Source organism: Grampus griseus (assembly GCF_964374135.1).
Source record: "Grampus griseus genome assembly, chromosome: 1".
NCBI classification, from domain to species: domain Eukaryota; kingdom Metazoa; phylum Chordata; class Mammalia; order Artiodactyla; family Delphinidae; genus Grampus; species Grampus griseus.
In genome coordinates this window covers 103,229,751-103,242,081 of record NC_139017.1, presented here as the reverse complement: position 1 = coordinate 103,242,081, position 12,331 = coordinate 103,229,751, and the positions used below count along the sequence as shown (strand labels likewise).

The window sequence follows — 12,331 nt, the reverse complement described above, 5'->3', positions numbered from 1 at the left end:
ACTTCTAAGTATAAATCCAAAAGAATTAAAATACATTTGACCCTTGAACAACATAGGTTTAAACTGCACCAGATCACTTATACTCGGAATTTTTTTCTTCAGTAAATACTACTATGGTACTACACGATCTGAGGTTGGCTGAATCCACTGATGCAGAACTGTGGATAGAGAGGGCCAACTATAAAGTCATACTTCATTTTTTGACTTCCCAGAAGGTCAACACACTCCTAACCTCTGTGTTGTTCAAGGGTCAAATGCATATATTCACACAAAAACGTATACGTGAGTGTTCATAGCAACATTATTCATAATAGCCAAAAAGTGGAAACAACTCAAATGTCCATCAATTGACAGATCATTAAACAAAATGTGATATACCCATTCAATGAAATATTATTTGGCCATAAAAAAAGAATAAAATACTGATACATGACATAACACGGATGAACCTTGAAAATGTTATGCTAAGTGAAAGAAGCCAGACACAAAAGGTCAGATATTGTATGACTCCACTTATATGAAACGTCTAGAATAGGTAAACCCACAGAAACAGAAAACTATTAGTGGTTGTCAGGGGCTAGATGGGGGAAGGAGGAATGGGGAGGGACTGTTAATGAGTATAGAGCTTCTTTTGGGGCAGCAAAAACATTTTAAAATTGGAGAGTAGTGACGGTTGCACAACTCCGTGACTACACTAAAAACCATGAACTGTACACTTCAAAATAATGAATTTTATGATATGTGAATTACATGTTAATAAAATTTATTTTAAAATTCATAGACATCAACCTCAACTGGGCCCTTTACAGTGTCCAAAAATCCTACCATTATTCTAATTAGTTGCTTTCCCATTCTCCGCAATTTCTTCCACTCTTCTCATACTTGCTCAATAACCCCACTTTTCCCCTCAAACTCCACAGATGACTTTGCCTCTTATGTCACAGAGAAAACAAAAACTGTCAACTAGATCTCTTCTGAATCCTTAACCCATACATCCAATTGTCTTTTGGACAATTTGTAAGTACCCAAAATCAACATGTCGAAATCTGTACTCACCAAGTTCCCCTATTCTTCCTTTACAGTTTTCTGTACCATGAAAGAACACTATCATCCTTCATCATTCTGGCTCAAGCCAGAAACCTAGGAGTCAGGTCTCGTATCCAAATGTCATTTAAGTCCTGTGGGAATTCTATCTCCTAAAAAACTTTGAACTTTTTCATTCCTGTTATCTCAGTCCTAGGTCAGGCTACCATCTTCTCTCACCTACACTAATAAAATAGCCTAAGTGACCCTTCACAATGTACTCTAGCTCTCTTCTAATTTATCATACTGGGGCCAAAATGGACATAAAATAAAAAAGAAAATCTAATTTTACTCCTCTGCTTAAAACCCAGGACCTTAGAACAATGGTTCTCAAACTTTAATGTGCATAACAATCATCTAGAAAATTTGTTAAAAATTTGGATTCCTGGGTCCCATCCCCACCTTTATCCAGACTGTGATTCAATACGTCTAAGGTAGAAAGCAGGAATCCAAATTTTTAACAAGCACTCCAGGTAATTCTGATGCAGAGAGTTCATGGGCCACAGTTTAATAAGCACTGCCTAAATGTACAAAGTGTTTCATGACCTACAAGACTCTGAATGACTTGGCCCCTCCACACCTTATCTCTTAGCATTCTCTCTTACTTAAACTAAAGAAAAATTTCTAAGAATAAGCCAAGCTCTGCGTTACCTTAGTACTTTTGCACATACTATTCCTTCTGCCTGGCACACTCTCCTTCTTTATTTGCATTCAGCTTGATTCTATTCCTCCTTAATGTTAAGCTTAAATACCATTTCCTCAGGAAAGTCTTCCCTGATTGTGCAGAGCAGATTAGGACCTCATATTAACAACAGTTCTCAAATGGTGGTCAAGATTCAGAGAGTTCATATGATCAAAACAATTTCCATAACACTTTTTTCCATAATTTTAATTTACAATATGGTTACATATCAATAGATATAACCCAAATAAGCAAAAGCTCTATGGGAATCCTCAGTAATTTTTAAGGGTAAAAGGGTCCTGTAAACAAAGTTTGAGAACCTCTGCTCTAACCATGTATCTCATCAAAATAACTGTGGTGCAAAAAGTATTCAATTACTTTTATTTACTATCTGCCTTTCCCTCAATAAACTGTAAGTTCTCTGAAGGCAAGAACCTATGGCTAGAATCCCACAGTTAACAGTGTCTAGTACATAGTAGACTGCTTGGTTTTTTCTTTGTTTGCTTTTTAATATTTATTTATTTATTTTGGTTGCACCAGCTCTCAATTGGGGCATGCAGGATCTTTAGTTACAGTGTGAGGGATCTTTTAGTTGTGGCGTGCGGACTTCTTAGTTGCAGCATGTGAACTCTTAGTTGTGGCATGTGTGCAGGATCTAGTTCCCCAACCAGGAATCGAACCCCAGCCCCCTGCATTGGGAGCACGGAGTCTTACCCAGTGGACCACCAGGGAAGTCCCTGGTAGACTCTATTTGTTGTTGATATTTTTCTCATTCAGATTCTACCATACTTCATACGTCTGGACATACACATAAATATTCAACTTTATCATTGAATATTATTTATTTCATTTAATTAATTACCTCTTGCAGAAGGCTGACGTGCTCTCTCCTTTATCTTGTGCAAAATTAATTAACTTCGTATCATCCGGAACATTTTTCTCAAGTGCTATCTCAGTGCCAGTGTGATTTTTCCATTTCTGAGAAGAACCATATGTCAGCTTGCCAGCAACATGTAAGTCATTGTTACCTGCCCCTCCAAAATTTAGATCATCTTCTTCATTAGAAGGGAAGGCAAATTGGAATTTTTGTGTTTGTGAAATATAATTTGTGTCTTCATTAGTGATCTTCAAATTTGATGGTAACATTTTTGACCTCTTTCTCTGACCTACAAAAATGGAATATTTTAATTACTACATGTAATGATAGAAAAATGATAGAAAAATTTAATAAAAATTTTCAAAACAACTTACTAGGTAAATATGAATATAACAAGATAATCTGTAATACTATATGTGATTTTGAAATACAGGTAGTTGTTACTATTATGGTATATTATAACACTACAGGATACTCAGAAATTAGTTAAGAATTAATGAAATTAAATTTGAAATTTATATTAAACCTACATTATAAAATAGGTTTAATTTATGACCCACAGAAATAACCATAATTATAATGTTTAAGTATTTATCTACTACAAATGATATAATTATATAAGTAATTATGAAGATTTTAAAAATTATATAAATAATTTATACACAAAAATACAGCGACCAATCATATAAAATGTTACTGAATAGATTCACTATTAAAATACATGACACAATGCTTTTAAATTTGTAATCTTGCTTCTAAAATCAAGATAAGGGAATGCTTTCATCAAGGTGACAGAATTTTAAAGGTGTCTTTACAGAGACTTTATAAGCATCTTTGAAAGGTTTGGAAGGAGTCTGGAGGCCTCATTAGGGCTTAAAATTTTTTTTTTTTTTTTTTTTGCGGTACACGGGCCTCTCACTGTTGTGGCCTCTCCCATTGTGGAGCACAGGCTCCGGACGCACAGGCTCAGCGGCCATGGCTCACGGGCCTAGCCGCTCCATGGTATGTGGGATCTTCCCGTACTGGGGCACGAACCCGTGTCCCCTGCATCGTCAGGCAGACTCTCAACCACTGCGCCACCAGAGAAGCCCATGGCTCAAATTTGCTTTATCATTTAGGTGTACATACTATACTACTACAAATACATATTATATATGGGTGTTCTAATATAACATATAAGAGAATTATCATATTTTATATATGTAAAAATTCTACATATTATTTGGTACATACAAGAGTATATAATATGTATTTTAATATATAAAATATACAAAAATTACGAAGCTTAATAATAAAATGTACATGCATGAACCTACCACTCAATTTAATAATCAGGTTTACCAACAATATCACGTTAGACCACAAATACTGTTTGAGTGTGCTGGTTTTCTAGCTTTGTAAAGATGGTAACAAACTATATATAATCTGCATCTTGTTTTTTTCACTCAATATATTTCATGAATCTGGTTCCCTAAATGAGAGGATCCTACCTTTAGTAAAGGGTAAGGCAAAAACTAAATAGCACTGACAATTTTAATGGTAAGAGGAAACAAATTCACAGAACAATATAACAGGTGTGTGTGATAGTATATTTTATGCATATAATACACATATGTGTGTATATGTAAGTATGGAGAGGGAAAATGTTTCAGATTTTAAGATTTGCTAAGCACTATTTTGAATGGGTCTCTAACTTTCATTTTATTGCATTAAAATAAAAGAATTAATATTTCAATATTAGACTTTTTTACATTGACACGAGCTGAATGGGTTTGGCTTCCCAAAAAATATGGGACAATTTACCTAACAGTTTATGACTTTCCATTTCTTCCTCTAATGCTTGAGTCTCTGGAATTTCCGAAATCAATGGAGCAGGTGGCAGAAACCAATCCAAAGATTTTTCATTGTCTGGATGGCTATATAAAATATAAAAGTATGAATATATGTCAATAAAGATATAACATCAGAAACTATGTATTTATTGAGAAGCATACAGCAGAAGCAAGAAGAACTACAATCTTGCAGCCTGTGGAACAAAAACCACATTCACAGAAAGACAGACAAGATGAAAAGGCAGAGGGCTATGTACCAGATGAAGGAACAATATAAAACTCCAGAAAAACAACTAAATGGAGATAGGCAACCTTCCAGAAAAAGAATTCAGAATAATGATAGTGAAGATGATCCAGGACCTCAGAAAAACAATGGAGGCAAAGATCGAGAAGATACAAGAAATATTTAACAAAGACCTAGAAGAATTAAAGAACAAACAAACAGAGATGAACAATACAATAACTGAAATGAAAAATACACTAGAAGGAATCAATAGCAGAATAACTGAGGCAGAACAGATAAGTGACCTGGAAGACAGAATGGTGGAATTCACTGCTGCGGAACAGAATAAAGAAAAATGAATGAAAAGAAATGAAGACAGCCTAAGAGACCTCTGAGACAACATTAAACGCAACAACATTCGCATTATAGGGGTCCCAGAAGGAGAAGAGAGAGAGAACGGACCTGAGAAAATATCTGAAGTGATTAGAGTCGAAAACTTCCCTAACATGGAAAAGAAAATAGCCACTCAAGTCCATGAAACGCAGTGAGTCCCATACAGGAGAAACCCAAGGAGAAACATGCCAAGACACATAGTAATCAAATTGGCAAAAATTAAAGACAAAGAAAAATTATTGAAAGTAGCAAGGGAAAAACGACAAATAACATACAAGGGAACTCCCATAAGGTTAACAGCTGATTTCCCAGCAGAAACTCTACAAGCCAGAAGGGAGTGGCATGACATATTTAAAGTGATGAAAGGGAAGAACCTAAAACCAAGATTACTCTACCTGGCAAGGATCTCATTCAGATTCGATGGAGAAATCAAAAGCTTTACATACAAGCAAAAGCTAAGAGAATTCAACACCACCAAACCAGCTCTACAACAAATGATAAAGGAAATTCTCTAAGTGGGAAACATGAGAAGAAAAGGACCTACGAAAACAAACCCAAAACAATTAAGAAAATGGTAACAGGAACATACATATCAATAATTACCTTAAACGTGAATGGATTAAATGCTCCATCCAAAAAACACAGGCTCGCTGAATAGACACAAAAACAAGACCCATATATATGCTGTCTACAAGAGACCCACTTCAGACCTAGGGACACATACAGACTGAAAGTGAGAGGATGGAAAAAGATATTCCATGCAAATGGACATCAAAAGAAACCTGGAATAGCAATACTCATATCAGATAAAATAGACTTTAAAATAAAGAATGTTACAAGAGACAAGGAAGGACACCTCGATACCAAAACCAGACAAAGATACTACAAAAAAAGAAAATTACAGACCAATATCACCGATGAATATAGATGCAAAAATCCTCAACAAAATCCAACAACATGTTAAAAGGATCACACAACACGATCAAGTGGGATTTATCCCAGGGACGCAAGGATTCTTCAATATACACAAATCAATCAATGTGATACACCATATTAACAAACTGAAGAAGAAAAACCATATGATCATCTCGATAGATGCAGAAAAAGCTTTTCACAAAATTCAACACCCATTTATGATAAAAACTCTCCAGAAAATGGGCATAGAGGGAAACTATCTCAACATAATAAAGGCCATACATGACAAACCCACAGCAAACATCATTCTCAATGGTGAAAAACTGAAAGCATTTCCTCTAAGATCAGGAACACGACAAGGATGTCCACTCTCACCACTATTATTCAACATAGTTTTGGAAGTTCTAGCCATGGCAATAAGAGAAGAAAAAGAAATAAAAGGAATCCAAATTGGAAAAGAAGAAGTAAAGCTGTCACTGTTTGCAGATGACATGATACTATACATAGAGAATCCTAAAGATGTCACCAGAAAACTACTAGAGCTAGTCAATGAATTTGGTAAAGTTGCAGGATACAAAATTAATGCACAGAAATCTCTTGCATTCCTGTACACTAATGATGAAAAATTTGAAAGAGAAATTAAGGAAACATTCCCAATTACCATTGCAACAAAAAGAATAAACTACCTAGGAATAAACCTAACTAGGGAGACGAAAGACCTGTATGCAGAAAATTATAAGACACTGATGAAAGAAATTAAAGATGATACAAACAGATGGAGAGATATACCATGTTCTTGGATTGGAAGAATCAATATTGTGAAAATGACTATACTACCCAAAGCAATCTACAGATTCAATGCAATCACTATCAAATTACCAATGGCATTTTTACAGAAGTAGAAGAAAAAATCTTAAACTTTGTATGGAGACACAAAAGACCCTGAATAGCCAAAGCAGTCTTGAGGGAAAAAAACGGAGCTGGAGGAATCAGACTCCCTGACTTCAGACTATACTACAAAGCTACAGTAATCAAGACTATATGGTACTGGCACAAAAACAGAAATATAGATCATTGGAAGAGGATAGAGAACCCAGAGATAAACCCATATACTTATAGTCAACTAATCTGTGACAAAGTAGGCAAGGATATACAATGGAGAAAAGATGGTCTCTTCAATAAGTGGTGCTGGGAAAACTGGACAGGTACATGTAAAAGAATGAAATTAGTACACTCCCTAACACCATTCACAAAAATAAACTCAAAATGGATTAGAGACCTAAATGTAAGACCGGACACTATAAAACTCTTAGAGGAAAACACAGGAAGAACACTGACATAAATCACAGCAAGATCTTTTTTGATCCACCTCCTAGAGTAATGGAAATAAAAACAAAAATAAACAAATGGGACCTAATGAAACTTAAATGCTTTTGCACAGAAAAGGAAACCATAAACAAGACGAAAAGGCAACCCTCAGAATGGGAGAAAATATTTGCAAACGAATCAACGGACAAAGGATTAATCTCCAAAATATATAAACAGCTCCTGCAGCTCAATATTAAGAAAACAAACAACCCAATCCAAAAATGGGCAGAAGACCTAAATAGACATATCTCCAAGGAAGACATACAGATGGCCAAGAAACACATGAAAAGCTGCTCAACATCACTAATTATTAGAGAAATGCAAATCAAAACTACAATGAGGTATTACCTCACAGCAGTTAGAATGGGCTTCATCAGAAAATCTACAAACAACAAATGGTGGAGAGGGTGTGGAGAAAAGGGAACCCTCTTGCACTGTTGGCGGGAATGTAAATTGATACAGCCACTATGGAGAACAGTATGGAGGTTTCTTAAAAAACTAAAAATAAAATTACCATATGACCCAGCAATCCCACTACTGGGCATATACCCAGAGAAAACCATAATTCAAAAAAACACATGCACCCCAATGTTCATTGCAGCACTATTTACAATAGCCAGGTCATGGAAGCAATCTAAATGCCCATCAACAGATGAATGGATAAAGAAGATGTGGTCCATATATACAATGGACTATTACTCAGCCATAAAAAGGAATGAAACTGGGTCATTTGTAGAGACGTGGATGAATCTAGAGACTGTCATACAGAGTGAAGTAAGTCAGAAAGAGAAAAACAAATATCGTATATTAACGCATATATATGGAACCTAGAAAAATGGTACAGATGAACCGGTTTGCAGGGCAGAAATTGAGACACAGATGTAGAGAACAACGTATGGACACCAAGGCGGGAAAGCGGCGGGGGGATGGGGGTGGTGGTGTGATGAACTGGGAGATTGGGATTGACATGTATACACTGATGTGTATAAAATGGATGACTAATAAGAACCTGCTGTATAAAAAAGTAAATAAAATTCAAAAAAAAAGATTTACACAGCCTATGAACAAATAAATGTAATCATGGGCTACCTTAAATGTTTTGTAATACCTCTCCATATGTGTTTTTTAAAATGTGAATTTTCAGAGCCATAAAAAATAAAATAATTTTATTTAAGAAAAAACAAAGAAACTATGTATTTATTAATGAAACATTACTCAATTATAGACTCTTAAACTTAATATACTACCTTTCTGTGGTGACTGACTTATCCCTATATAGCAGCATTCTTTTTTTCCTTGTGTGTCATGTGATTAATGACAATGCTATGTGAGATATTCTACCTAAATAATGGCTATAACTCCATTTTCTTTTCTCCAATTCAAATGCTTGTGACAGGAATCTTAAATCTGCTCCAATATAAAAAGGAAGTAGTAAATCATTCTGAAACTTTAGCATCTTAATGAATACAAGTAACAAATTACTGATGATACACCTGACATTCTCGAGTATTCTCGAGTACTCCTAAAACATTATTACGAATTAATGTCTTAATCCAAATATTCTTGGTCCAGAACCATCTATAACCACGGAAAATCCAAGAAAACAGTTGAAACTGACAATCACTTTGTAAACCTACAGTAATTGATGAGATTTTTGTCACCCTGTTTGCATTGTTAACTACCGTTCCTTATCTTTCAGCTGCAATCCTATTAATATATAATGTTTTAATGTTTCCTTTCCAACCAAAGTTGGCTTGTCCTTCATTAGAAGAAAAAGATAAGCATTAGGTAACAAAATAAAGTTGAGAAGAATACCACATAAACTGTCTAAGCCAAGTCCCAAGGATTTTATGATTTTTTCTTCTCTCTTTATTTAGAATTTTAAACTCCCAGAAGTGAGAGGCCCAGTCTTTCAATTTTCTGCCTCTCACAGCACCTCAAACATAGCTACTACAGCTCTATTTTCTAAATCAAAAATCTGCAACACATCACCTGACAATGTCTGACAGATTGTCTGACAATACACCAAAGCAACTGAAATTTAGGACTATGTCACAGAGTCCCCAAGATCACCACCAGGGTCAATGATTCCCTAGGACGACTTACAGGACTCAGCATAGAGTCCTACTCATGACTGTGGGGTGAAGTCCAGGGGAAACCAGGCACAAGCTTCCAAAGGTCCTCTCCCACTAGAGTAACACAAGATGTGCTGAATTCCCCCCAAAACAAGTTGTGACAACACACGTGAAATGTCGCCAACAAGGGAAGTCATTAGAGACTTAATGCCCAGGGTTTTTATTGAGGGCTACTCATGTAGGCATCCCTCTCTGGCACATACCTAAATTCCAGATTCCCAGAAGAGCAGATGTTCATTATAAACCACTTTCTTTTTTTTTTTTTTTTTGGTGCAGTACCCGGGCCTCTCACTGTTGTGGCCTCTCCCGTTGCGGAGCACAGGCTCCGGATGCGCAGGCTCAGCGGCCATGGCTCACGGGCCCAGCCGCTCCGCGGCATGTGGGACCTTCCCAGACCGGGGCACGAACCCATGTCCCCTGCATCGGCAGACAGACTCTCAACCACCGCGCCACCAGGGAAGCCCTAAATCACATTATTTTTATAAACAGTTTTTACACAGTGAGCCAATTTATAAGTTAACGGTAGGAAGCTTCCTAAAATCCAAGTTCTCAGACTCCAGACAGAGGCCAACCTTACAAGTAGGCCTTTTCAAAGATAGTGGTTTGGGCCTGGTATATTAACTCTTTTCTGCACAGAGACTATTCCTGAAAATCCAAGAAAGATGTTAACAAGATACAAAAAGCACACATCTAGCTCTCTATTCAGCCTCCCCATAAAATCAAATCTTCCTTGATATCCGTATTTTCCAGAGGTGTCATCATTCTCCCCATCACCCAGAATCCAAACCATAGTACAGTCTTTTACCCACTATATCCATGTCTCTTATTGCATCTTCTTTATAAAGCTTCTTGAATACATCGCTTCCTTGTATTTCCATTAGCACTATCCTAATCAAGGCTCTAAGCAACTTATGTCTGATTGAGAACAACAGTATTTTAATTGACCTCACTGCCTCTGGGCTTTCTCTCTATATTTCGTGTACTCCTATCACATTAATTTGGAATTGTTTTCATGTTATTCCATTCAAATCCTTCAGTGGCTTCTAAATAACACAAAACTACCTAGAGGCCTTAGGTCATGTTACAGTTTCAATTCTCCTACATGTCCCTTATAGTACAGACCAAAGTGAACTACTTGTATACCAAACAGATAACACATTCTGTCCGTCCTTATCTTTGTTCAAAACTATTTTCTTTATTTGGCTTGCCCCTATACCCGACACTACCCCTATATCCAACTATAGAAGTTCAACTGTTTATTTTTTTCATTCATTAATCAATTCAGCAATTATTTACTGAGTACTATGTGCCAGGCATTGTTTTAGGCAGCAGAGCATATGCTCATTAAAAATCCATTTCTAATCTTACACACACAAAATCAGGGAACTAGATCCCACATGTATGCCACAACTAAGAGTCCATATACCACAGCAAATGAGCCCACGTGCTGCAACTAAGGAGCCTGCCTGCTGCAACTAAGACCCGGTGCAACCAAATAAATAAATAAATATTTTTTTAAAAAAAAGAATTATCCAGTCCTTCAAAGCCTGAAGTCTCCCCCAACTACCATAAAGCCTGACCTAAACAGTCTGGCCCAAGTCTCTCTCCAAATCTGAAATTTCTTTGTGTGAATATATGCTTATAATTTGCTTTGCACTTTTTTTTTCTATTGTTAGAAGAGAGACCATATGTTCCAAATTTGCCCAGGTCAGTCTTGATTAACACCTGTTGCTTCATTTGAATGCACTCTTTCACTCTCAAAAGTGTCCCAGTCTGAATTACATGGTCACATTATTTATGAATGACCTTTCTATATGTGTATTTAACCTCAAATAGGCTTTAAGTTTTTTAAAGTAAAAGTCTGTTTCATTCTTTTTATATCCCTTTCAGCATTCAGTCAATATTTGAATTAATATTTGAATGAATGGAAGAATAAATGAAGCAGTAAATAATTTACTCAATGCTTCATTAAAAAGGGTAGTACGATAGAACAAATACATAGAAAACTTAGAATTAAAGTGATTCACATGTGAAAATCCATAAAAGCCAGTATTTAACAGACTCCCTATTCCCCATTCATATTTCCTTTGGTACCACATCTTTATTTCCACCCCTACTTCCTGCCTGCACTGAATCTGCCTATCACACTTGGCCTTTGGCACACTGCCCTTTCTGTTTCCAAAAGGTGCCATCATCACTCCTTGTCCTGAGCTACTCTTTGACCATTACTTTCAGTCTTTACTTTAGCCAAAAATAATTTGAACAAACCAGAAATGCAAATGAACGAAAGCCAAACAGACAAGAATCTACTCTGTTTTTAAAATTGTAACATGTAACATGTTAAACTTCAGTTACTCCTTTATATCTGAATTCCATGTTTACCAAGCATATACCTGAAATGCCATTCTGTTGTTCTCTCATTTTTTATTTATAAATTTACCAGAGAGAAAACTAAAATGCCTTAAAAATCAAAAACACTTAAGCAATATACTGTTATCATTCTTTAAAGCAGACTTACTTTTCAGCTTCATCTGTTTTTTCAAAAAACAAATTATCCAAGGAAAACAAGGAGCCATTTGATTTCAGCATTGTTAAAAACTGGACTTTGTCACAAATCTAAAAAATACCCAAAAGAAAGTAGTTTATATTCTATTTACAAAGATGTAGAAACAAAATTTCTGGATCCATAAACTATAATCATTAATTTCCCAAAATAACCACAGATAGCCTTTCAGCAACATCTTTTGTAACTTCCTTCAAAGTGCTAAAATATTCAAATACATTATTCTCTGTTCTCCACTCATTCATACATATTCACATATG

The 12,331-nt window shown here is 35.8% G+C and overlaps 1 protein-coding gene across 1 annotated transcript in view; it reads right to left on the bottom strand.

Moving 5' to 3' along the window:
* HFM1 (helicase for meiosis 1) overlaps positions 1-12,097 on the bottom strand; it is a gene marked incomplete at its 5' end in the record, with an annotated part of 128,881 nt that extends 116,784 nt beyond the window's left edge. The window contains 3 exons of the mRNA XM_082658593.1: positions 2,628-2,931; positions 4,446-4,558; positions 12,027-12,097. Of these exons, the coding sequence (XP_082514719.1) occupies positions 2,628-2,931; positions 4,446-4,558; positions 12,027-12,097 (488 nt within the window). The remainder of the gene's footprint in view (positions 1-2,627; positions 2,932-4,445; positions 4,559-12,026) is intronic.
* Between the last annotated feature and the right edge of the window lie 234 nt (positions 12,098-12,331).